The sequence below is a fragment of the Salvia hispanica genome, chromosome 6 (assembly GCF_029641045.1).
Source record: "Salvia hispanica isolate PSC_SH4W2 chromosome 6, Shi_PSC_v1, whole genome shotgun sequence".
NCBI classification, from domain to species: Eukaryota; Viridiplantae; Streptophyta; class Magnoliopsida; order Lamiales; family Lamiaceae; genus Salvia; species Salvia hispanica.
In genome coordinates, this window is record NC_142697.1 from 22990503 (window position 1) to 23018093 (window position 27591).

The 27591-nt window shown below is 35.9% G+C and overlaps 2 protein-coding genes across 3 annotated transcripts; both read left to right on the forward strand.

Moving 5' to 3' along the window:
- Positions 1-6070: 6070 nt before the first annotated feature.
- Positions 6071-10322, forward strand: KUP6 (K+ uptake permease 6). The gene is made up of 9 exons (XM_048105304.2): positions 6071-6444; positions 6578-6643; positions 6731-7217; positions 7304-7357; positions 7980-8240; positions 8318-8370; positions 8458-8581; positions 8668-8922; positions 9011-10322. Exons 2-9 carry the CDS (start codon positions 6605-6607, stop codon positions 10075-10077), a joined length of 2340 nt encoding a protein of 779 aa, XP_047961261.1. The 5' UTR covers positions 6071-6444; positions 6578-6604; the 3' UTR covers positions 10078-10322.
- An 11535-nt stretch (positions 10323-21857) lies between these two features.
- Positions 21858-26938, forward strand: TPS8 (trehalose-6-phosphatase synthase S8). 2 transcript variants are annotated; one of them, XM_048107328.2, is made up of 6 exons: positions 21858-22120; positions 22399-22461; positions 23813-25838; positions 25934-26201; positions 26289-26624; positions 26729-26938. In XM_048107328.2, exons 3-5 carry the CDS (start codon positions 23857-23859, stop codon positions 26610-26612), a joined length of 2574 nt encoding a protein of 857 aa, XP_047963285.1. In that variant the 5' UTR covers positions 21858-22120; positions 22399-22461; positions 23813-23856; the 3' UTR covers positions 26613-26624; positions 26729-26938. The 2 variants fall into 2 exon arrangements, with proteins under 2 accessions (XP_047963285.1, XP_047963284.1); XM_048107327.2 differs by having other exon boundaries at positions 26289-26938.
- Positions 26939-27591: the final 653 nt, after the last annotated feature.

Consider the following 27591-nt stretch of genomic DNA (forward strand, 5'->3'; position numbering starts at 1 on the left):
TATATAGTTATGCTTTATCCATTTTATTTACATATTTATTTAAAATCTTAAAAATTTTATTTTAATCTATTTTGAGTTCAAGTTGTGCTAAAAGTTTCTTTAATTATTTTAAAATTAAATAGCGTCTATTTATATAATGTCATAGAATCATAATCTAGAGAAAGCTAAAACATTAAAATTAAAGATTAAACTTTTAATAATAATCAATAAATAGTACTATTACTATTTTGTTATTTTTAATAACTTCTATTCTCATCAAAATATAATTTATATAATTAGAATAAATTTGAAATATAATAATTTCGGGTTTATGGGTATCCGATTAGTTGGATACGGTACCCGAAATCACATACGGGTCGGGTATTGGATATGATATTTTTGAGATTTCGGGTTTGGGTACCGAATTTACAGACCTAGTTGGGACATCCCAAAAATGAATACGACTCAACTTAATTGGGACGGAGGGAGTATTCCTTTTCGTTTCGTTATAAATCAGGAAATGTGATGAGTAGTTTTGATGACCGAAGAATTGCAATTTATGGTCAATTGGAAATATATGGAGCATAATACAAAAATTAATATGTTTAATCCAGCCATGGTTGTAAAACTCAACCATAGAAGCAATTAGTGTTCTTATATGTAAACGGCCCCCCACTTAGAGATGCCCAATGTTTTTTAAATCGGCGGTTAACCGTAAAATCAGAACTGGGACTATGAGAACAACCACGGACTAGAATCATGACTTTTTAAATCTCGGACTGGTTGCGATTAAAAATAATGTAATTGGAAATGTGACAGAACCACCAGTTTCACGAATTCGGCGCCAAACACGATGCATTAGGCTGAGAGGTGTGCATGACTTGCGTTATAGGCTTTTGTCACGTGGTTTTTTACCGAAACCAACGACGGGAGATTTTCAATTTTTTTAATTCAAATTTACAATTTAATTGGGGATACATAGACAACTCAACCTAAATTTGAAATGTCCAACTTTAATAGTTAAAGTTGAACTCAAGCCCTAGCCCTATTCGATTTATTTCTTTTTTTCTCAATTCATGTTTTTAGAATTATGTTGATTACCGACACTTGTACATATCGACTATTATCGTTACAACTCTAATCCAATAAAATTGATTTTTTTTTCAGCTTCTTTGTCTTACTTTGAATTTTATTTATTTTGTTCGAATTTATTTTATACATTATAATCATATATCAAAATACTTAAAAAATAAAGAAAACTGAGAAAACGCCGAAACCAACTAAAACCATGAAAACCGCCGAAAATGGATAGTTTTGAACCGGAAATGCCAAATATGCTCATGGGTCTGTTTTCCGGTTCATGATTTTCTAAAATCGTAACCAACGGTTTCGAACAGTAACGGTCGGTTTACGAACCTTGAGCATCTCTAAGTTCACCAAATGGAACAGATGTTCTGTGCAATACTCAACGACAATCCTTGCAATTTCACTATCATATGTATTCACTATGCTCAAACAACCTCGAATTTGCACTCTATTGACATGACATCCATAAGAATGAGCATGTGACATAGATTCCAAATCATCAACTATTTTCTCCTTTAAAGTGCTTTTGGGTACAACAATGCGTTGTTGGCTATTTTCTACTCCGGTATTATATTATATCAATATCTATGCATAAAAAACCTTTGCATTTGAGCTTTTTTCAAAGATTTATCTCTTAGTAAATCATGATTCTTGCAAGATTTCACATTCCCATGTAATCCAACTCATGAACTAGAATGAATATCTAACAAGCATCTCATTCAAATACTCTTTGTCAATAGTGCTAAAGCAGTTGTTAAATAGAGGTAAACAAGGTAAGAGAAATCTATGTGCACTTTGATGCCTTAATAAAATCGGGGATACGTAGTCAACTCAACTTAAATTTGTAAAATCCAACTTTAAAAGTTAGAGTTGTACTAAAGTCATTTTCAATTTATTTCTTTTTCCCAAATTCGTGCTTAAGATTTATATGGGTTACCGACACTTGTAAATTGTACTAATACATTGTAACGTTGTACTACATGTATGGCTACTACCATTACTACTCTAATTCAATAAAATTGGTTTTTTCCACCTTTCCCATCTTACTTTTAATTTAAGTTACGCATTGTCATATTCGAATTTATTTTATACGCTATAATTATCGAAATACTTAAAAAAAATTAAAAATAGAGAAAACCGGGAGACCCCAAATCGGAATTGAAATAGTGAAAAATGCCGAAAAACATGGTTTCGAATCGAAACCGGAACTGACAGTTTACAAATCGGAACCGCAATATGCTCATGGGTCGGTTCTGCTTCATGATTTTCTAAAGTCGGAACCAACGGTATACGAAGCATCTCTACCACCACTTCATGTTTCTTTAATTTGGGGCCATGGCTGGTTAAGCTAATTGACTAAATAATGATATTTAACAATTAATTATTCCTAATAAAGGTGATAAGCAGCAAATACGAAATGCAGGGTAGCATCTCGAGAAGCGAGATGGCATATAATAGTAAAAGTTAAATGATGATTATTTGCACTCTTTTTAAAGGGATTAGATTAGGTCTCGATGATGATTAGATTTATAGTAGTAGTAACATTTTTATTGATATATGTATGCATAATTATTTCTATTGAAACTAATGCATAACCCCCTAATTTAGCTGAAACTGATAAACTTGTTGGTCTTTATTTAATGAATTTCTCAGGATTTTGTTCTTAACCAGTAGTAGTAGCAGCAGCATTTAGTTTTTGCAACTTCTTTATCGGGTAAGAGCATCCGCAATGGTCGGCTAGCGACCGGCTAGCCGATTCGTCGCGCTAGCCGATCGGCTAGCCGAACCATTGCAATCGGCGAGGGCGATTTCGGCGAGCGGATCGGCGTGGGCTGGCCGATCGCTCTCGATGTTTTTTTTTTTTTAAATCATATATAAACGCGATTTTCGTTTCATTTTCATTTGCACCACTTGTTTTAACGAGTTTTCTCTCTCTCTAACTTTCTGTACAAGAGCATCATCGAGCGATGGATCACAACAACGAGTCCAGTCCAGCGACGAGTGGATCTCAGACTCCCACGGTACCTGTGGGATCTGGATGGGGGCAGATGGGCCCGGGGTTTAACATTCCTTAAAATCAGATGATGGGGATGATGGCTGGTGCGCCGGGGGGGGGGGGGGGGGGGGCGATGGGGGGAACCAGGGGGGTATGCCGGGGGGGATGCCGGGCGGCGGGCAGTCAGCGCCCAGGTGGGGGGGTATGCCCTAACTGCAGCAGATGATGGGGATGATGTGGCGGGGGGGATGCCGCACGGTATGCATCCCGGGATGCCGGGGGGGGGGGGGGGGTGCAGGGGTCACCGGGAGGGGACGCGGTATATCGGCCCTCGCTTGATTTTTTGACGGCTTCGTCTCACACGTCGACCCCGGTGGAGACGCAGTTCTCTGGCGATGACCTTCTGTCATTGCATGATATGGGGATCGATCTCGGGGACGATGATACTCCCGTTCCAGCGACGCCGGCCGCGCCGAAGAAGAAGACGAGGGGGAGGGGGAAGGGCAAGGCGGTCGGCGAGTCATCGCAGCCCGCTGCCACTGGCCGGAGGAAGTGGACGGAGGATGAGTACGCCGGGGTGGCCAAGGGGTGGTTGGAGGTGTGCGACGATCCGCTGGTTGCGAACAACCAGCGGGTCGTCAACATGTGGGCGAAGATCAGAGATGCCTATAGGAGGCACTGCCCGCACGGGAAGGACTTCAGCAACGAAGAGGTCCGGAAGGGGAGGGAGCGCACCAGGGCCGCGGTGGGCCGTTTTGCGAATTTGTACGCCAACGCCCTCCGTCAGCTCAGAAGTGGGCAGACTGAGGACGACGCCCGGAGGATAGCCGCGAGTCAGTTCCCCTTGGAGGGGAAGTATAAGGAGTTCACCTTCTGGGAGTGCTTCTTGTTGTTGAAGGACTCCGAGAAGTTCCGGGCGGGGTGCGACGCTGGGTGGCCGAAGAAGCAGCGACTGAACTATAGCGGCGACTACAGCGGCAGCAGCGGCGGATCCCACGACCTCCCCCCGGATGCTGAGGAGTTTCCATCCCCTCCTTCATTTACTGGTCGCCCCCGCCCGGTTGGACAGAAGCGGGCGCAGCGGGCTGCGAGGGGCGGATCCCCCCTATCGCCCCGCGAGGTCCAGTCCTCCGCCCTCCCAGCCGCCCCACTCGAGTACACTCTCTATTCGCGTAACCAAACGCGGGCTCAGATGTTACAGGTGTTCCGAGAGTGGAAGAACGCCACTGACCCCACAGAGAAGAGGTTTCTTTACAAGATGCTCGAGAGCATGCGTGCTGATTTAGAGATCGCGAGGTCACGGCTGGGGGGTTCCGACGTGGGCTCAGATACCACGGGTGGCGGCAGCGGCGGCGGCGACGACGATGAGGAGTAGAGAGTGGCGGGGCTCGTGTGTTGAAGCCCTTTTTTAAAAAAAAAAAATCATGTACTTTTTTATTTAAATCTTTGTAATTTTTTTTTAATGGAATGGATTATTTTTCCCGTATGTGTGTCGTAAATTTAATTCCGTATTTTAATCGTAATTTTAATTCCGTAAATGTAGTATATTTTGAATTATTTTTATTGCGGTTGGCCTATGGCTGGCCTAAATCTGATGTGGAAGGTGGTTTTTTTAGTGTTGCTAACGTGGCAGGGGAGAGAATGGCTGGCCTATGGCTGGCCTAAGCACCATTGCGGATGCTCTGATCCTCAATTTTATTCAGCAAAGTAGAAGCAAAATGACTAGCTTACATAAGGTAGTTACAGATAATGTTCAATAAGTAATATTTTAGATTCTCAACCATAATAACTTAAACAAATATAAGATTCCATTTAGTTTAACAATATTATTTAATATTCATGCTGGATCTGAGTATTCGAAGTATTTAACTTTTGGAATCCAAAGTTCTAAAACTTAATAAAGTTCCAACAGAAAATTATTGAATTTTTAATTTATGTTATTCTAGAGAAAAGTCTTATATTTTAGTACTTCCATCTGTTCCATAGTAATAAAGTCATTTTGCCATTTTAGTACGTTCCATAGTAATAGAGTCATTTTTCTTTTTAGTAAAAGTCAGCACATTTTTCCACACCTATTTTACTCTCTCTTACTTTATTCTCTCTTCGTCGATCTACCTTTTTTATTTTTCACTTTACTCTCCATTTATTTAACTCACCCAACACAATTTTTTTTTAATCTCCGTGCCGAAAAAAAACACATCCATTACTATGGAACGAATACTTATAGTAAGATGGAAATTCTAAATAACGACAAAATATGCAAGGTAGAATACAATCGAAATAAATTTAGGTATCCATCTTCAACAAAAACGGCATCTAAAAAATATTTTAGCCTATATTTAGTAAACGGCATTGGTTTATCTTCAATAAGTCAATGGTTAAAACTTGCATAATTGTGTTTATAAATCTTGACCCTTCACTAACCCAAGCTTTCATGTTATGTGAAACGGAAAAAATATTAGCTTTATTTTATTCAGTTAAGGCCAAAAAAAACTGTTTAATTATACGTTACAGAAAAGGCAGCCTCAAAATATTTCCTAGAGGCTATTTAAGTAGGTTTTAAATTAATTAACAATTCTTAATTACTATGGCATTTGGTCGTTGAAATATTGTTACTCTTATTAGTTGTTACGTAAGGGTGTGTTTAAAACATTAAATATATTCCATAAATATATAAAAAAATGTGTAGAACCTAATTTTGGACACCCAAAAGCCAATATATAGGATATTTAGTTCACCAAACACGCATAAATTTCTCACCAATCAACAACTTTAATTCGTCAAAAAGGTATCTTTCACATATAAAAAGTAAATGTATCTTGAATTAGAAAAATAAGAAATAATTATATACTAGAAATCAATAACCAGTAATAAATCTGATGGTCACTTTCATATCTTCAAGAGTCAACTAAAATAAGAGATAAAATCAGCAAAACATGATGAAGACTTTTCTATAATCCTCACTGAATATCCATATATTAATATGTATTGTCTGCTTGAAGCACACGTCTACACGTTCCCCTGTTTCTCTCTCTCTCTCTCCCACACACTAAAATACGTGGAGCATTGCGTGTGTGATGTCCCAGATCACTCCTAGAAATAAACTAAACTGAAGCAAACAAAATTCAGTACTCAAACGAGCTATATCTCACTTACCACAACATAAAGAATTATACTAGTTTTTTTTTCAGTAATAAATGGAAAGTGGAAGTTTCTTTTCAGGGTCACAACAGAAATATTCCTCACACTATTTATGCTTCTCTGTTTCAATTTCCAAGTGCCTATTAATAATATTTTGTTGTTATTACATCATCACACGTTTCTGATTTCTTTTCCCTCTTTGTTCTTTCTCTCTGGAGGTTGTTGAACTGCGGCACATTTAGGTACTATCCGAATAAATTATCCATTTCTGTGCTTGTGTTGAGTATATAATTTCCTATTGTGTGAGTCAGTATGTGTTTTGGTGGGAGTTCTCTACTGGGGAGGGTGGTTTGGTTGAAATTCTTGAATTTGCAGTGGGCATGAATTTCTGAGGGCATTACCATGGATCTTGAAAGTGGGTTTTATCAGAATCATGTTAAGGTGAGTTCTTTGTCAATAAAGTTGCAATCTTTGAACAATTTGAGCATTTTTTTTAGTCATGCCCTTTATTAAATGATTGGATTGCAGAGAGAGTCTTGGAGAACTGTATTTACATTGGCGTATCAGAGTTTAGGTGTAGTGTATGGGGATTTGAGCACATCGCCATTGTATGTGTACAAGAGCACTTTTGCTGAAGATATAGAGCACACTGAGACAAATGATGAGATTTTTGGAGTTCTTTCCTTCATATTTTGGACATTGACTTTAGTCCCTCTTTTGAAGTATGTGTTCATTGTGCTGAGAGCTGATGACAATGGTGAAGGAGGCACATTTGCATTGTATTCACTCTTATGTAGGCACGCCAAAGTTAATTCGCTGCCTAGTTTTCAGTCGGCCGATGAGGATTTGTCGACTTATAAGAAGGATATAACGAGCCCTGCTCCCTCGACTGTCAGGGCGAAGATTAAGTCCACTTTGGAGAAATACGGAGTGTTGCAGAGGGTTTTGCTTCTCTTGGCTCTGCTTGGTGCTTGTATGGTGATTGGAGATGGCATATTAACTCCGGCTATTTCCGGTATTGTCTCACACCTTTTGTTGATTTAATTTAGCCTTGTGTCTTTTGGTATCTATCTGAGTAATCTTTTTGGGGTGTTGTTGCAGTTTTCTCAGCCGTTTCTGGCGTAGAACTTGCCATGGCTAAGGAGCATCATAAATGTAAGATTGTAAAATTCCTTCTTTTCCTTATATTTTAGCTGTCATGTAGTGTGTAGTATTCATGCCTTGATTGTCAAGCTGTTTATGGTTTTCATTTGGGCTTGGGAAATCATTTTTAGAATGAATTGTGATGTGTGAATAACATGTTCCGACTCTTTATGTGAAGATTCCCATTTTTATCAAAACATGGCTATTATGCTGCTGAAAGCTATAATTTACCTTTCACAACAAAAAGCATCAATCAAATCTTCCTTGATTGCTTGCTGTTATCAATCGCTGTTTCAACAAACATCCGTTGCTAAATGAATTGTTTGTCGATGGATGATTCTTTTAAGCATTTTGGCATGGGTAATATTGGAATGTGGCTGAATTTGACATCATATTTATGAGCAGTTAGAGTTTTAGCCGCAAATTTGCAGTCAAGATCTAAGAAGTTCTTCATTCTAATCTTATTGATTAAGAGTTTGATTAAGGACAGTTTGAATATTTACATGATATAGTATATCCTTTTCTGATGCAGTGATGCCTTAACTTTTCTTGTCTTCCCTCGGCATGTTTGTTCGATCTTTTCATACAATAGTGTTAACACATGCCTGCACTACTCAATCCTATAATTTTGCAGATGTAGAAGTCCCAGTTGCTTGTATCGTACTGATAGCCTTGTTTGCCCTTCAACATTATGGCACTCACAGGGTTGGATTCTTGTTTGCACCGGTGGTCCTAACATGGCTCTTGTGCATCAGTGCTATCGGTTTATATAACATTTTCTACTGGAACCCTCACGTGTATCAAGCTCTCTCTCCGTACTACATGTATAAATTTCTCAAGAAAACCCAACGAGGAGGTTGGATGTCGTTGGGTGGAATTCTACTGTGCATCACTGGTAAATACAAGTATTTGTCGCAGATATTTCGCTTTCCTTCACAAGATTTCCTTTAACACTTGATTTCAAATTTCCAGGTTCAGAAGCGATGTTTGCAGATCTTGGACACTTCTCTCAGCTGTCAATTAAGGCACATATACTGTTTTCTCTAATTTTTACACAACAATTTAGTGAAAAATGATGCCTCGTCTAACATTTAATCGTCGTGAAATGGCAGATAGCCTTCACATCCATTGTCTATCCGTCACTAGTCCTCGCGTATATGGGGCAAGCTGCTTATCTTTCCATGCACCACGAATTTCAAAGTGATTACCGTATCGGCTTTTATGTGTCCGTACCTGGTACTGCCTTTAACCGATGCTCTTTGAACGTATAGGAATGTGTATAAAAAAATTTCACCTCATGGATAATATCGTTTTTTTCTTAGAGAAATTGAGATGGCCAGTGCTGGTGATTGCTGTTATGGCAGCGGTGGTCGGAAGCCAGGCCATCATAACCGGAACCTTTTCCATCATAAAACAGTGCTCTGCTCTAGGGTGCTTTCCAAGAGTCAAAATAGTGCACACGTCGTCAAAAATGCACGGGCAGATATACATCCCGGAAATTAACTGGATTTTGATGGTTCTATGTTTGGCTGTGACAATCGGTTTTAGAGACACCAAACGGCTCGGCAATGCTTCAGGTACGACACACACTACAAGATCATGAAATGATGCCTATGTTGATCTTTTCTATTTAGTTTATTGATTTCTTATTTTCGTTTCGATCAGGTCTAGCAGTGATAACTGTCATGCTGGTGACTACGTGCTTGATGTCTCTCGTTATCGTTTTATGCTGGCACCACAACGTTATACTCGCCGTCTGCTTTGTGTTATTCTTCGGGATGATCGAAGCCTTATACTTCTCTGCTTCGCTTATAAAGTTTTTGGAAGGAGCTTGGGTGCCTATTGCCCTCTCATTGACCTTCATGATTGTGATGTGTGTGTGGCATTATGGAACGCTAAAGAAGTACGAATTCGACGTCCAAAACAAGGTCTCGGTTGACTGGCTCCTCGGCCTGGGTCCGAGCTTGGGCATTGTGCGCGTCCGTGGGATCGGCCTCATCCACACGGAACTCGTTTCTGGGATCCCAGCCATCTTCTCCCACTTCGTCACCAACCTCCCCGCCTTCCACCAGGTTCTCGTGTTCCTTTGCGTGAAATCGGTCCCCATCCCCCACGTCAAACACGAGGAGCGGTTTCTCGTTGGACACATCGGCCCGAGAGAGTATCGCATGTATAGGTGCATCGTCAGGTACGGTTACCGGGACGCCCACAAGGACGATCTGCAGTTCGAGAACGACCTCGTGTGCAGCATCGCAGAGTACATCCGAACCGGAAGCACGGGGCTCAACGGTAAAGACAAGGACGTGACGAGACAGAACGAAGACATGATAGTGGTCGGGACTCCCTCGACTCATCTGCACGGGATTCAGTTATGCGAGGACGACGGGGTGAACCCGGACGTGGCCGGCACGTCCGAGCGCAGAGAGATACAGTCGCCTCCGGCCCCGCCCATGAAGGCGAGGAAGAAGGTTAGGTTTGTGATCCCGGAGAACCCAAAGATCGACCGAGGGGCGCGGGAGGAGCTGAGGGATCTGATGGATGCTAGGGAAGCTGGCATAGCCTATATCTTGGGGCATTCATATGTGAGAGCTAAGCAAGGGTCAAGTTTTATGAAGAAGATGGTAATAAATTGTGGTTATGATTTTTTGAGAAGGAATTGTAGGTCTTCAACTCTTGCTATGAGCTCACCTCATTCTTCAACATTGGAAGTGGGAATGGTGTATCATATATGAGTCTTCTTGATTTGAGTTACTCTCAACAACATTGTGCATGTTTTCTTTTTCTTCCTTTTCTTTTGCTTTTTGTTTATTTATGTTGTAGATAGGAAGCTTTACATGTGTTGCTGAGGATGATGAGTTAAAATAGCAAAATCTATAGTAGGAGTTGATGACATTTTGTTTAGATTAGTAAGTTTACCATTATTGGGCCTACGTGTTTTGGGCTGACTATAATAAATAAATTCTTGGATACATGAAAAGAGTTAATATTAGTATTTGCATATGTCAATTTTAGAAAACTCGAAAATGACAAATCTTGTACTCGAAAATGTCATAGGACAGTTAGTGTAGCCTATTTTTTGACGTAGATTCGCACGACTATGTTACTTATAGATATCAAAATGGGGTGACAAGTGAGCAGTGTATAAAAATCTGGTTTAGACATATATAGGTGACGAGTTTATACAGGGTGCGGCCTCGGCTGGTAGTGCACGTCTGAGTTGTTGACTGAAATCAGCCCCGCAGCGAGATTCTAAATTTATTTGCTGAGACCGATAATTTGATTGTTGTGCACATTTTGTAAGACACGGAAGTAGAACAAGTGCTTTGGTGTTGGTGGAAAACATTCAAATCGCAATACAATGAGAGTAGATTGTTCGAATTGGCCATGTTTATAACCAAGGAAACTAGGTGATACACTTTCTTGTGCAGAATCAATGTCTGGATAGATTTACTAGATTGAATTTGTTTTTGCATGACCAATTAGGGAAGACTTCAGACCCACGGTGTTCAATCCGACCAATTGCATATAGGGATGTCAATTCAACCCAAAACCCGTGGACCGCCCAAACAACCCGCTAAAATGAGCAGGTTAGGGTTGTAATTTTACCCGAATACAAAACGGGCTAAATGGATTGGCGGGTTAAACGGGTCGGCCCGATGGGTCGTACTTTTAACTAAAAATTATTAAGTTTTAAAGGTTTTTTTATTTCTGAATCCTCAATATTTCTACATAATCATTAGTCTTATTCAATTTTCATTCTATATTTTTCCACTCGATCCCCACAATATCAGCTTTCAAGTTTCACCTCAACTCATTATTCCACCGTCTCATCATCTGCCACGAGTGTCTTACCACCACCAAAGCCAATCAAGACAAAATTAAGAAATAACTCATCAAAATCTTAATATATTTATCATTTTAATAATGATTCATGTAAGATATGATTTTTAATTTTCATAAAAAATTAGTTACGAACAATGCCAAAATAATGACAACGAACACAAGTTTTAATTTATGTAGTAGTTGATCGAGATGAAATGTTTCTCTCCAAGTATTAGAATATTATGAAAATATGAAGATTTTATATGATTCTAACTAAAAAGAAAAAATGTATCTAAAATTTAAAATTATTTTATAGAAGAAAATTTCGATACAAGATATTATTTTCGAAAGCTTTTAGGCCAGAATAGCCCGATGGGTTAGCCCAAAACCCGGAAGTTTAGGGTTAGGGTTGAAAAATTATAACTTGAAAAATCCATAACCCGAATAGCCCGCACCCAAATAACCCGGCAACCCGAGTGGGTTGGCCCGAACCCGAACGGGTTAGCCTGATTGACATCCCTAATTGCATATATTGTGTGCCCAACCAGTCACAATTTCTTTTGCATATATATATTTTCCTTCTAATTTTTATAATTACGTACCACATAATATGTTTGGACTATTAAAATTTTAGGCACAAATAAAAGCTATGGCATGAATTGCCAGCTAGTTTACAGGTAACAAGTCAGCATATACTCGGATCCAGCATTTATCCCATTCCAAATATAAATAAATGGCGGATTATTGTGTTTTCGTTTTGGGTATCTTGTTCCCATATACTTTATTTAATCAATATTAATTCACGTGCCTCATAATTTTAATAAAAGTATTACCCACAATAACCTAACGAAATAGAAATACAAGAACCTGGACATATATAGTCAACTTTCAATGTAATTAGAAAAAAATTTGGATTCAAATCTCACAGGATCCCCTCCACAAATCGGAAAAACGAGATCAAATTATTTGTAGTAGTATGATTGTAATTTAGTACCAAAAGAATTTTCACATAAAGCCAGTCTACAAATATCATTCTCCATTCTTAGCACTTTTCTCTAACACAAAAGGAAAATCCTAGCATACATACAAAGACTAAAAGCATGACAAAATGGAATCCGAGGAAGCCGAAAAATGTCAAAATCCTAGACAAAGGTTTGCAAAATTTGATTGGATCAATGATAATTTTCCACTCAAAATAAAGGATACTACTATTTTCACAAAAGGATAGAACGATTTTTATTTGATACTACTATTTTCACAAAATAAATGGTAAGAGGCATATCCTGCTCTGTATATAGTACTATAGAAACACCCACTTATTATAGAGTATAAAATGAAATTGATACTATAATATAGGATAATACTCCTACTACTGTAATTGAGCATTTATTTGACTCGGAAGGTAATTGTCCAATTGTGGAAGAGAATAAGCTTTCAAAGTTACCCAATAAAGGCTGCAAATTGGCTGTGGAAATAATTTAGGACTTGCAAATTTAAGATTGAAGATCATTTGTGGGTCACGAGAATCTGTGAGATTGGTAATAAAGACTTTGCAAGTGGAACAATGAATGTAACGAGTCATTATGTTTTACAATATCCATGCTGTATCAATATGTCCATATGCACTGCAACTTCGTAAACACACACCACACACACTTATTTCAAAGATCATACGCATCAATTATTCTCATTCCTCTCTTATCTCCCACTCACAATTAATGCAATAATGTAAAAGAATAGTACAAGATTTGTTACTTGAGTTTAACGTCATTCTAAGCACAATATAAGTACTTCAAGTGATCAAACATAATGCCATTTTTAACAGCAATGTATATGAGTTTGTGTTATTAATTGTATCTAGCAAACAATAAATTTCTTTTAGCGGGTATAATTTGTTATGTGCTAGTTAAATCTTGCTCCATGTGGTGGAATAAAATTAAATTTTACTACTTTGAAAACTTTTTCTCCCTATATAAGGTTTCAAATTTTGAAGTTAAAGTAAGTCTTTCTCCTCATATGACGTTTCATTTTTCAAAGTTTAAGTGAGTCGATGATGAATATAATAGACATTACAAATCAAGGAATTCAAGAAACCAAGTTCCTCGCATGTGTGGATCAGAATGCACACCAAAGATCAGACTTCTATACCGGAACAAAGAGATCCACATTGACCTGAATCGTTCTAGTACCATATAGAAATGAGTCACTCATCCCCTTAAGAAGTCTTGAGGTGATTATCCAAAATAGAATGAAGTTTTTTGACATACTCTTTTTTTCATGGTGTAATTAAAAATACCAGCTAAAAATACTTTACCAAATTAAAATACCTTCTCTGTCTCTGAAAAGTACTATGAACTACTGTATTTCTTTATCAGTCCGTTCTTGAAAAGTACCCCCTCTGTCTCAACTAAGTCAGTCAATTGGATATGAAGATTATGAAATTGTGTTGAAAAATATGTAGTAGTCATAAAGTAGGAAAGGTAAATAGAGAGTAAAGTAGGTGATGTAGTAAAGTACGATTGATTGAATGTTTTGTTTTTTGTTTAAAAAATAAATGACTCAACTTAGTTGGGACATCCCAAAAAGGAATATGAGACGAATGGAGTATGGATTTTCTAATTTTTAAGTAGTTAAAACACTTTATTTACAACTCATATCATTATTCTACGGTATAAATAATATGGAGTCCACTCTTTTAACACTCCTTATACTACCATTTATTTATAGCTCTCTTACTTTATCAATTATACGTCAAAATTCACGCCGAATCAAATGTTCATATTTTCAGTGACAGAGAGTAACAATTTGCATGAAAACCGTCTTACTTATACACGGAGTACTAAGAATAAGATTGATCAAAATTTGAATCTGAATTCATACCCCCATTATATATATATCCACCTAATAGCCACTAAATGTTGCTTGAAGATGCGGTTGGAATTTGGAACATTCTTGTTTGAGTGGGTAGGAGAAAAGAAAGAAAATGGAAAAATCAAAAGGTGTGGGGTCAAAATAGAGGGGTGGTGAAAGAGCAGCCCACACGCCATAGCCTGTCCGATAAATACGGCCTTTCGGATAAAGTCGGCCCCATGCGACCACGTGCTTCTCACGTGTCCATCTTCTGACGTAGACAGTTGGATACCATTTTTGGAAGACGTGTTGTGCGCTAATTGGTACGTCGGCGTCGATGTGGGCCCGTCGGCAGGACGTCGACGGTGGGTGGATGAGGAAAATGGAAATTGTGAATCCGAAAATATCCTTGTCGGAAGACTCATAATTGTCCGATTTGAACAAACTTGTCGCCGCTACAGACCTTATATTACCGTTATTTATGCTTCTGCTACTTCTTTTTTCTTTTGCCTAATTATTTTACTCGTAATAAAATACTACTACTACTACAATGTTAGCCTTCTTGATTTTTCTTCTTCTTTTTGAGAGAGAGAAATAAATCCTCTCATAATTAATTAGCATCGATCCATCTAAAATCGTACAGTTCTTGATTAGCTTGAAAGGATCAGTACTGCTCCCAATTTACCACATGACAAATTAGTATTCAATCAATGTGACAACAATACAATGACATAGTGTAATTATTATATTTATTATTGAAAAAATATCTCGAAAGCAGATATATGATAGAAACAAGAATTTTCAAACCAAAATACAAATGAAAAACCTCATTTTTTTGAATAATAAATCGTACTTATGTGTCGTGTATTTTGTTTTTATTTGTTTTGTGTTCTGATAGTAACTTGATATTGTCATTTTATAGGGGGTAATTACTGAGGAATTTATAGTTTGTGCGTGAGATCAAATTTGAGAGACTGAACAATCCCAACCTATATGAGTATAAAATATTCATAAATTTGGCAATTTGTACAAACATTCAAAGTTTACTCTTTTGTATACCAGTAATTTCATAATATGGCAAATCTGTGTACAATAAAGAATCGTAAAAGTTCATTCAGAAAAATAAAATATAGTATAAAATAAATATTGTTATCATTTAATTTTTTTATTGTACTCCATATATACTCCATTATTCTACAAGTTGTAACATGGAGCATGATAATTGATATAATAATCATATAAAATGGGTAGATGTGCAAAACAAAAAATAAATAAAATATACCACTACCACTACAAAATATGGAAAGATACTAGTAGTATTAAGTTTTGAAATACATTCGATTTTTAGGTTTAAAGAAGTATAAGTTGTATAATTTGCATTTAACGATGATATAATAAGGGAGATAGTATGATTGAAAATTTGAAAGTTGTCTAATGGTGACATTTATCCAAATTATGTCAGAAAATGTTAAAGATGGTAACGTGGGAACTGGGACGACAGTCACGAAACCTATGCGTGTTGGTGACATGTTCTATTTTCAAATTTTAAGATACAACAAATCTACGTGACCAAATTTTGTACAACCAAAATCTAGTTTATTTGACCAAAAATAGGTTTATTTATGCATTTAATTAAAATATTTAGATGCATATATAATTAGGGATGGGTAGGTAAGGTATACCTTACCGAAACCACCATACCGTATACCTTACCGTAAATACGGTATGTGAAAAAGTCATACCTTTACCTTACCAAAGTTTTCGGTATACCGAACTTTGGTATACCTTATTTTCGGTATGATAAATTTTTATACCGATACCGTACCTCATTTTCGGTATATACCGTACCGAAGTTCGGTATACCTTACTTTTGCGGTATACCTGACTTTCAACATCAATTAAAATAGAAAATTAGAGTTTTTAAAATATTATTTATAATTTATAATTTTAAAAATAAATTAAATATAATTTATTCATAATTATATTTATATTTCACAATAGATTTTATAATTTAAAAATATAATTGTGTTTATATTTTTGTGGTATATACCTTAATTTACGGTATATACCGAATTTCGGTATGTAGCGGTATACTGCGGTATTTGAAAATTCATACCGTTACCTTACCGGAATTTTTCGGTAAGGTATCATACCATACCGAAAGTCACGGTATACCGAAAATTCGGTATTTTTTATATTTTTTTGGTACGATAAGGCCGGTATTTCGGTATTTCGGTATTTTTCCCCAGCCCTATATATAATACATGGAAAGTGCATAATATTGTGGTCATATATTTATAATTTTTGTATAATTTTTTTTATTTTTTTAGAACTATAAATATAATTAGTGCATACTTTAATTCAAATATTAAAAACAATAGAAAGAAAATTCAAATATAAATATAAAAAATGAGATTAAAGGCTAATAAGTCTTTTTAACTTATTCACTTACTATATTTATAATTTTAATATATAACTAATCCATCAAATCATTAATATAACCTAGTTGTTTATCATTATCCTTTAAGATAATCTAATGTTAAAATTTAATATTACTACACACATGTATATAAAAAATTGACGTATGATGGAGTTAAACGTTTCGGAGATGCTGGTGATCCGATAAATCTTATCCGAATACGTACACACCAGCTCGGAAGTGGGACCCAGCGTGCAGTTTTTGCTCATTCCACCTCACCCTCCATAAATAGATAATTTAAAAATATTGTGTATAAATTTATAAATAATATAGACTTTAGATAATGAGATATATGTAATCAGAGTGGCCCCGCCATCATAGTAATAGAATATTGACTTTTCAATAAAATACAAATAGGACTAATTTGTATTTTGAATACAAATAATGAATATGACTCTTTTTTTTTCAAAGCGAAGTTATTACTCCATCTGTCTCGTAATAGAAGTTACATTTGATATAAGCAAAGCATAACTTTTTAGAAATTTAAAATATAGTGAGTTAAAATAAAGTGGAATATAAAGTCTATTTTTTTTTATTGATTTTGTAATAAAATATGAGTGAAGTGAGTTAGTGGAATGGAAGATATACTTATCATTTATGATAAAAGTGAATGTAACTCTTATTGTGTAATAGACTAAAATAGCAAAATATTACTCTTATAGGGCGAAGGGATTGTTAAAAATCAAAATACTCCTATCTTCTCTAATTTACTCGTTCACAATTTGACAAGTTAAACAATACATATAAAATCTTGTATCGTCTTAAAAAGGAAATTATCTTATACTATGGAAGAGAAGAGTATGTGAATAATTGTCATTTACTTTTTAATCTCTTTCTACTTCATAATAATTTTTAATCACATTTAGATTATGAATGTTTTTAGTATACCGTAATCCGATTTAGGGTTGCTTTGACATTTTATTGTTCTAGTATTATTTAGAGATATGTTCTGTTTTATTTAAATATCATGTTGTATTATTTATATTCTTACTTGTTATCTTTTCAATATATAGTTATGCTTTCTCCATTTTGTTTACATGTTTATTTAAAATTATAAAAAATTATTTTAATCTCTTTTGAGTTTCAATTATGCGATTTTTTTTTATTTTAAAATTAAGTAATGTCTATTTGTTTAATGTCATAGAATCATAATCTAGAGAAAGCTAAAGCATAAAAATTGAAGTTTAAACCTTTAATAATTTCTACTCTCATCACAATATAATTTATAGAATAGATAAATTTAAAATATAATAATTCGGGTTTATAGGTATCCGATTAGTTGGGTTCGGGTATCCGCATTGGATATTAAAATATCTGAATTCACATACGAGTCAGGTATTGGATATGATATTTTTGAAATTTCAGGTCCAGGTACACAAATTTGTAGGCCTATATACAACATAGAATAAGGGCATCCGCAATGGTGCGGACGATGCAGTCGTACATTTCATTGTATGGCGATTTCAAGCACTACCAGTGCTGGGCGCTCTTGAGGGACAAGCAGAAGTTCGTTGGTGGTGTGATTCCCCCATCGACGGCGGCGAGGAGGAGGGCGTTGAAGCGCACCTTCGCAGATTATACAAGTAGCGATAGCGGCACGTCTCCAATGGACCTCAACGATCCGGTGTTCAAGGATGAGAGTTCCGGCACACCGATGTCCTCCCGGTGTCCCCCTGGCGTCAAGGCTGCCAAAGGCAAGGGTAAGGCCACATCCTCCTCCGCCGCGGACCAGGCCCCGTCGCCGACCCCGAGTTCGACGCCGTCCGCGACTTCGACTGCGGCCCATGCCTACTCGGATTTGGCAGCCTCCTCCAACTACAGGACGTTGTTGGACGCGCACACCGCCCTCATGCAAGCGACCAATCCGGCTCAAATCGAAGGCATCCAGCGGATGATCGATGGCCTCAGCCGCAAGTTGGGACTACTCTAGACTAGCCTCCTTTTTTTTTGTATTTAGTGCTTTTTTTTTTTAATTTCTTAATTGGTATATTTTTTTAATTAAGTAAATTTAGAATTTCCCTTTAATTTTGTTGTTTTTATATGTTTATTTTTATTTACATTTGCAAACCTAAAAATATAAATACAAAATAGAAGTAAAATGTTTAGGGCGTCGTTTAGGGCGGGCTATAGTCCGCCCCACTGCAGGTGGAATGGGAGGAGGATAAAATGCTGATGTGGCGGTGCATAGGGTGTCGCTTAGGGCGTCCCACTGTGGATGCCCTAACGTCTATTGCATGTACTCCCTCCGCCCCACAAAGATTATCCCATTTTTCCATTTCGGTCCATCCCACAAAGTTTGTCCCATTTCACTTTTTACCATTTTTGGTAGTGAACCTTATATTCCACTAACTCATTCCTACTCACATTTTATTATAAAACTAATATATAAAAGTAGGACACACATTTTACTAACTTTTTCAACTCACTTTCTATTACATTTCTTAAAACCCGTGCCCGATCAAAGTAGGACAATCTTTGTGAGACGGGAGTAATATATTTATATCAACCGAGTGAAGCAGATGAAAGGCAGGCAGATCCATATTTATATCATTGTTGTTGATAGTATAATTTTGCACGTGTCTATATGTTTCTAGGTATATTAATATAGGTTGAAAATAAAGAGTGGTAGTAAGATGCAATAATTGCAGTAGATGAAGGAGAAATGGATAAGTGGATAAAGTGCATTTAATTGAAGGCAACAAATTTAGATTTAGACCTCCTTTTCTTCATCACAACCATCGGAGAATTACAACAATCCTAATATTATTAATATGACTATAATTTTTATATAATCAATATACTAGTATTAGTTTGCCGTGTGATTGACTCTCACTTAAACTTTGGAATAAGTTAGACTAGGTTTAATTAATGTTGGATAGAAATTTACCGATCAACAACTGTGAAACAAATAAAAGATGGACTTATGTAGGACCAAAAGTCATATTCAATTAGCATTAACATATAGTCCTGTTAAAAGAAATACGAATACAGTATTCCTTGATCTGTACAAAAGTTTAAAGAATGGCCTTAAGTTTAGGTTTAATGATTATATGCAACATTTCTTGTGAATTTAATGGATTCTAGATTAAGTCAGTTACTAATGATTATGTTTCACATTCCACTTCACCAAAACAAACTTTAGAATGTCTCTTTGATTATTTTTTCTAACGAATTTTAAATATGTGTATTTAATATAGTGTACGTGTATATATTAGATCTCACTCGTGATTAGTCAAAAAATGCAGGCTACAGGTGGTGGTGTACTAACTTTATTCTTTAGGGAACTATTTGTCTTAATCTTTTACCAAATTAAATAAGCACTAGTGATTTGCATATCTACATTTGACTTGGAATATCCAATTAAAATGCTTCAAGGCCACCAAGTTGCAACTTGCACGCCTTCTCCGATAAACAATGGGCCAAAATGAAATACACTACTTTGCATACGGCCATTTTTGTATTATGATCTGTTCAGGATTTCTCTTATCGCAATAAGATAAAACAAAAAAAAAGTAATTTTGATCGTCTTTATCTGTTTGAAAATGACCGTATTCTATTCTCTAATGAATTCCTTGCAATTGTATTCAAACTAAGAATAAAGTATTCAATATATCACCACGACTAGAATTTTGCAGACTCTTAATAACCCTTCACTATAACTTAATACCACTATATTTTTTCCGACTTAGAGCATCTCCAACCATTTATATTAAACTCAAACTTAAAATAATATTCTCTAAATTATGCCTTTTTTAATCACAAAATTTGAAAATATATTTGGTTTTGATTTAGTATAACCTAAAGATTTTGGAATACTATTAGAGCTAACTACATATCTCAATTTAAGTTTTAATATACCGTTAGAGATGGTATTACAACACTCGTTCAAGAAATAAGTAGAGTATTAGCAAATAGTTCTTGCGCTTGCTAATACTCTCTGCGTCCCAAAGTGATGTGTATTCCTTATTATAAAAACCTCGTGTAAAAATAATTTATATTCGCTCTAATACTTTTGTATATCTTATTTTTTCTATTTAATTTAATTTGATAAATACTATTTTCTTAAATTTTGTGTTAGAATAAGATGCATCACTTAAAAAAAAGATAAGTATGAAATTTCTTGATAAAAGAATGTAAGAAGGGATAGGAAAAATAAAATGAATTAGCATTTTTTGGCATAGTTAAAACTTAAAAGGGATTAAGATGTTAATCACCTCATATAAATTTGATTTTGAATAAAAAAATAGGATGAGTATTTGAATTTTGGATTGGATTTTAGTCCAATCCAATTTGATCAGAAAATCCAAAATTTTATTAAAAATGAATGTGATCTAATCGAAATGCCCGATATCTGAAACTCGAGCTACGAAATCTGGTCCAAAAATTTCAAAATTACATATAAGTATATGACATTCAAAATTTCAATACTAAAAACCAAAAATTGAAATCAAATTATCAAATTCCTTCAGCTTTTTTCAACACAAATGTTTTATACTAGTATTTGTTAGATTTTTAGCAGCGACAACAACAAATAATAATAATAATAATTATTATATTATATTCATTATAGTAAATATACTAACCCGGTCACAAAAATAGTCTTATTATTCAATTTTGGATAATGATAAAAAGTAGTTTATATTTATCTGTTATAAGTTTTTAATCTCTGATGAGGTGAGTTCTATTTTCTAGTAATGACACTTCAATCAATTTCTTTATTTACTAAATTTGTATTAAATTCTTGGTGTCCACCATTAAGACTTTTTTTAATCAACTGAATTGGTTTAAGCAGTAAATGTATTTCAAATTTTGCATTACAAATTTTAAAATATCAGATCCAGTTTAATCCAAATATTTGAAATATTTAAAAAGAAATAAATGACCCGAAATGAAAATTTGAAGCAAATTTTAAGTTTTAATTTAGTTAAGGTCAGATTTTTTATTTTTGAATATTTTGCGCTCCTCTATAGAAAAAAAATGCTTTCCCCCTTTTCTTATTTTAGAAAGTTTCATCATAGCTAAGTTGTTTTTTTTTTCATTTTAGAAAGTTTTATCATAATTGAATCAATTTTCAGGAGTATATAGTACTAACATTTAACCTATTTTATCTGTTATGTCATTTATTCTTTCTTACTTTTTTTTTAATGGCTCTGACCATAAAATAAATGAAAAATGAATAAGATAATTGTGGTAAATATAAGGAGGAAGTAGGGGTAAAGGTGGAAATAGAGAATAGTGGGCTGAGAAGTAGCCTAGGTTTTAGATCACACATCCGGACTATAGTAGTCTACTCGTCTTTATCCATTTCTTCTTGCGGCATTTCCACTTCATTTCCATTTTTCTTTTTCTCGACATTTCTGCCAGTTGTTACATTTATCCATCTTGCCGCATTTATTATTTTCTCTCTCTAAAACTATATCCTTATCTTTATCTTTCTTTCTCTTTCTATCTCTCTCTCTCTCTCTCAAAACTATATCCATCTGGCCGAATACTAATTTCTCAATTTCTTCTTTCTATCAAATTTGTTCGGTGATTCTTCAATTCTCTTCTCCTCTATTCAACCACGGACAAATTCCGGAAGGTTCATCGGCGCTGGCGTCGACGGCTTATTGTTGTGATCGAAGGTGAGCGATTCCCCGTCTTCTTTCTTTTCTTGTTTTTTTTTTCTTATTCTTTTGACTTTTGGATTTCTGTTCTGTGTGTTAGTTACAAATCGTGGAATATGTCGAGACTTCTTCTCATTTACTTCTGATTTTTGTATTTTCAAGTTGCTACGTGAATTATTCGAGTTTGGTGTGGTTTTTGCTATTTGATCTGCTTTTCTTAATCTTGTATTGTTCAACTAACTTTTATAGTATTATTTTATAGTGATGTGGTTTCATCTTTATTTTCCTGCCTACAGGAGTTGAATTTCCGAGTATCGTGAGAACGCTCTTTGGGAAGAAATCTCCTTTTTTGGGCTAAGGTGAATAAATTTGTTTTTTGTTTCTTTTTTTCTTTTTTCTTGGGTGTCTTTGCCAGTGGTTTCTAGAATATGTTTATCGCACGAGAGCCATTCTATCAAAATTTTCTTGATTAGCTATGAATTTAGCAGTCATTCATTTTATACAAGCATATTTTGCGGTGGATGTGTTCTTATATCTCTCTCATCTTTCTCTAAATGCTCTTCTTTGGAAACTTGGTTGGATATATCCGTACAAGTTACAACATCTTTTGAATAAATCTATGTTTCAAAAGTTTTATATTTGCCCCAGTTATGTACTCCTACTCCATTAGTATAGTTATAACTGCACAGTGATGGCTCTTGCGATTTGTGACTGCTGTTCGGCTCGAGTTTGGTTCCGCAACTAAAAATCTATGTATAGGGCTTCTGCTGTTCAGTCATCCGAAGACTGCAACTAATATTAGTGCATCATGTATTATCTATAAACTTTTGTCAGAAGTATCAATTTTGTTGTGCATGATCTGTAAATGTATCTCTTTCTTGTTTATTATTCCCTCCATTCCAACTAAGATGTCCCACTTTTTTGGATTGTAGTATGAGGCTTTAGGAGGTTTTATTTAGTGTGTTATGTGGTGATAGTAAACTTTGTTGAATGTATTAATGAAGAGAGAAAAATGTAAATGAAGTAATAATGAATAGAAAAAAATTTAGTTGGATGTATTAATGATGTTTACTTTTCCCAAATATGGAAGTGTGACATCTTTGTTGGGACTTGGGACATGCTAAAAAACTGAGACATTTTCATTGGGACGTATGGAGCACATATGTATAAACAGTTTTGTGTCTACTCAGTTAGCCACATTTTTCTGTTAGACATCAGCTTGTTGATTTTGGTAGAATATTTTTATCGCCTAGGCATGCTTTGATCAGCCAATGCTATTTAATTTGGACATTAATTAATGCAACAACATTTCAATGTTTTTTCTATGCATTTGTAATTTTGTACTTTCCTCTAAAGTTTGGTTTGTTATTATCTTATTTGTCTTTCTTATGCAATAGACCTACTTCACTAGTTTTTTGTTCTAGATTGTCATTTTTATTTGATCAACTAGATTGATGTGATACTTGCAGACTAGAGTATCTATTTAATTAGCGGAGAAATGGAGCATTTTTGAATCCCCCTTTTCTCTTTTTATTCCCACTACTTTGTTTCTCGTTCAACTTTTGTCTTACAAAGTTAGTACTGAAGAACTTATGTTAACCAAAGTGTAGAAGTGTACTTATGTTTAGTATCTAAACTGCTCTGTTATGTGATGTAGACTTGTTGATAGAAAAGTTATGGCAGCCTTTTCATTGACTTCTATAATTGCAGTTTCTAAGGAACAAGTTCGTGGGGACTCTTCTCTGGGAAGTTCCATGGCCTCAAGATCATGTGGAAATTTCTTTGACTTGGCTTCTGGAGAATTGGCGGAAGTTCCTCCAACTCCCAGAAGCCTTCCAAGAGTGATGACTATTCCTGGAATTATAGGTGATGGAAATGGGAACAGTGATGTAGAATCGGATAGCGCGTCAGCTGTTTCCCGTGAGAGGAAAATTATCGTGACAAATATGTTGCCATTGATAGCTCAAAAGGATAATGCGACTGGTAAATGGCGATTTAGTTGGGATGAAGATTCACTATATTTACAAATAAAGGATGGGTTTTCGCCTGAGACTGAAGTTATATATGTTGGATCTCTAAAGATCGAAATAGAGGCCAATGAACAGGAGGAAATTGCACAGAGTCTTCTAGATGAATTCAATTGTGTACCCACTTTTCTTCCTCCTGATATCCAGAAAAAATTCTATTACGGTTTTTGTAAGCAACAGCTCTGGCCTCTTTTTCATTACATGCTGCCTATGTGCCCAGATCATGGAGATCGATTTGATAGACAACTGTGGCAGGCCTATGTGTCTGCAAATAAGAAATTTGCTGATAAAGTCATGGAAATAGCCAATCCAGAGGATGATTTCATTTGGATCCATGATTACCATCTCATGGTGCTGCCTACTTTTTTAAGGAAGCGCTATAACCGTGTCAAGCTTGGCTTTTTTCTTCACAGTCCATTTCCTTCATCAGAGATTTACAGAACATTGCCTGTTAGAGATGAAATTCTGAAAGGACTACTAAATGCCGATTTAATAGGTTTCCACACATTTGACTATGCTCGTCATTTCTTGTCTTGTTGTGGTAGAATGCTAGGCCTTGACTATGCATCCAAGAGGGGGCATATTGGACTGGATTACTTTGGTCGAACAGTCTACATCAAAATCCTCCCAGTAGGTATTCACATGGGGAGACTGGAATCTGTGTTGAATCTGCGTTCTACGTGCAATAAAGTCAAAGAATTGCAAGAACAGTTCAATGGAAAGAAAGTGATTCTTGGAGTTGATGACATGGATATATTCAAAGGAATCAGTCTAAAGTTACTAGCTTTTGAACAGCTCTTGCTGCAGCATCGAGAGTTGCAAGGTAAACTTGTGTTGGTTCAGATAGTTAATCCTGCAAGGAGCTCTGGAAAAGATGTTCAGGAAGTAAAAAAGGAAACATACAATGCTGCTAAAAGAATTAATGAGCTATATGGTTGTTCAGATTATGTACCTGTTATTTTAATTGATCGTCATGCTCCTCGGTATGAGAAGACCGCCTACTATGCTGTTGCCGAATGTTGCATAGTTAATGCAGTGAGGGATGGGATGAACTTGGTCCCATATAAATATATTGTTTGCCGGCAGGGATCTTCTATAATGGATCAAGTTACTGGTACAAAACCAGATTCTCCCCGGACAAGCACACTTGTTGTGTCGGAGTTCATTGGTTGTTCGCCCTCTTTAAGTGGAGCTATTAGGGTTAATCCATGGGATATTGATGCTGTTGCCGAGGCCATGAACATGGCAATCACTATGGCTGATGCAGAAAAGCAATTGCGGCACGAGAAACACTATCGATATGTTAGCTCTCATGATATCGCTTATTGGGCTCGCAGCTTCATGCAGGACTTGGAGAGAGCTTGCAAGGATCACTACGACAAGCGCTGTTGGGGAATCGGCTTGGGCTTGGGTTTCAGGGTTGTGTCACTTTCTCCAAGTTTTAGGAAATTGTCAGTTGATCACATTGTTTCATCCTATAAAAGGACTCACAGAAGGGCAATATTTCTGGACTATGATGGTACTGTTGTTTCTCAATCCTCCATGGTTAAATTCCCCAGTCCTGAAGTGGTGAATATGCTCAATGCTTTGAGCAATGATTCTAATAACACGGTGTTCATAGTTAGTGGTAGAGGAAGGGAACCACTAAGTGAGTGGCTTGCTCCGTGTGAAAATTTGGGACTGGCTGCTGAACATGGGTACTTTCTAAGGTATTGAACATAATCTTGTTCTTGTACTTCTGTTTTATCGAATGTTCGTGTGCCCTTTGATGCAACTCAACATCATTATTTCCTTCCTTTGTCAGGTGGAACAAAACCTCGGAGTGGGAGTCATTAGCTGCGGATCTTGATTGGAAAGGAATTGTCGAACCCATTATGAAACATTACATGGAGGCAACTGATGGATCTTCTATGGAAGTTAAAGAGAGCGCATTGGTCTGGCATCACAGTGATGCTGACCCTGACTTCGGTTCCTGCCAGGCCATGGAACTCCTAGATCATTTGGAAAATGTTCTTGCAAATGAACCTGCCGTTGTCCAAAGGGGTCTGCATATAGTTGAAGTTAAACCGCAAGTATGTCTCTCTCTCTCACTCACAAATACTTCAACCCTCTGACTTTATGGGTATGAGTTTTCATATTGATGTATCTCTCATCTGTAGGGAGTGACCAAAGGTTTGGTTGCTGAGAAGGTGCTCTCAATGTTGGCCGCTGATGGCAAGGCACCAGATTTTGTCATGTGTATCGGGGATGATAGATCGGATGAAGATATGTTTGAGAGCATATCAAACACTGTCTCTAATTCATCCGGCACTGCAGTTCCAGCGATATTCGCTTGCACTGTTGGGCAAAAGCCGAGCAAGGCTAAGTACTATCTTGATGACAGTGCAGATGTTGTGAGGATGCTTCGAGGTCTTGCCAGAGCTTCTAACCCGAATCCTCGGCATAGTGCCCAGTTCAAGGTCGCATTCGATAGAATTTTCTGACCGAAGTCGAAGGTAGGTTTTGTACTATATTTTTGCTTTTGGACTTCTGAGTTCTGACCAGGTTAAGAAAAAAGAAAAAAAAAAGAAAAATTGACATGGGTTCTAACTTTGAATAGGGTGTGGAAACGTTGAGGTAAAATCTTCTCGTGGGATGTTGTGAAATACTTTTATAGTGTAGAAGAGCATGTTGTAGTTGTGCTATGCAGATGTTGATAATGGTTGCTCTTCATTGCTTAGATGCCACCATTATTTTGTATATAGTTGAAATTGCTCCTTCAAATGTAATCCTAATTTCATCACGATTTCAGCTTATATCTTTTTCTGCATGCTTTTTTTTGTTGGAAGTTTTTGAAATTTTCAATTATTTTGTTATCATACTGTTCATTTGGTTATATAGGTGATTAACCATATTGAAGGATTACAATTTTTAAAATCATAGCTCATTTCGTTTTGTTTATGTTTTAGCCTAGCCGCAGTAGCAGGAAAATTGAGAAAAGTGTAATGAATTGTCTACATCGTTATCGTGTTTATCAAGATGGATGAATAATAGTTGGTATATTTTATACTACACTTTTATAAATCTTATCATGTTAGTTTTCGTGACAATAAGATAAGATGCACATAAAGCTGGCCTGCATGTGATTACACCTATCTATATAGTGGATATTTTGTTCATGGTTTTTGATAAATAACACCAAAATATACAATATAGAACTATCCATACTAGATCTTTTTCTACAAAAAATGATTGACTTCTTGACGTACACAAAATCAGAAATAAAAAAGAACATTAATTAAACTTCATTACAGGAGCATTCATGGATTTCTATCTCTAGATGAGTTATCACCCCTACCAAACATGTTTTTTAATTATACAATATCAATATATTATGTTCTATTTTGCAAAAGTTATTTATATTATTAGATGTCTAGACTATACATCTTTTGATGCACAATTAATAAAGTATATGGGAAAAAA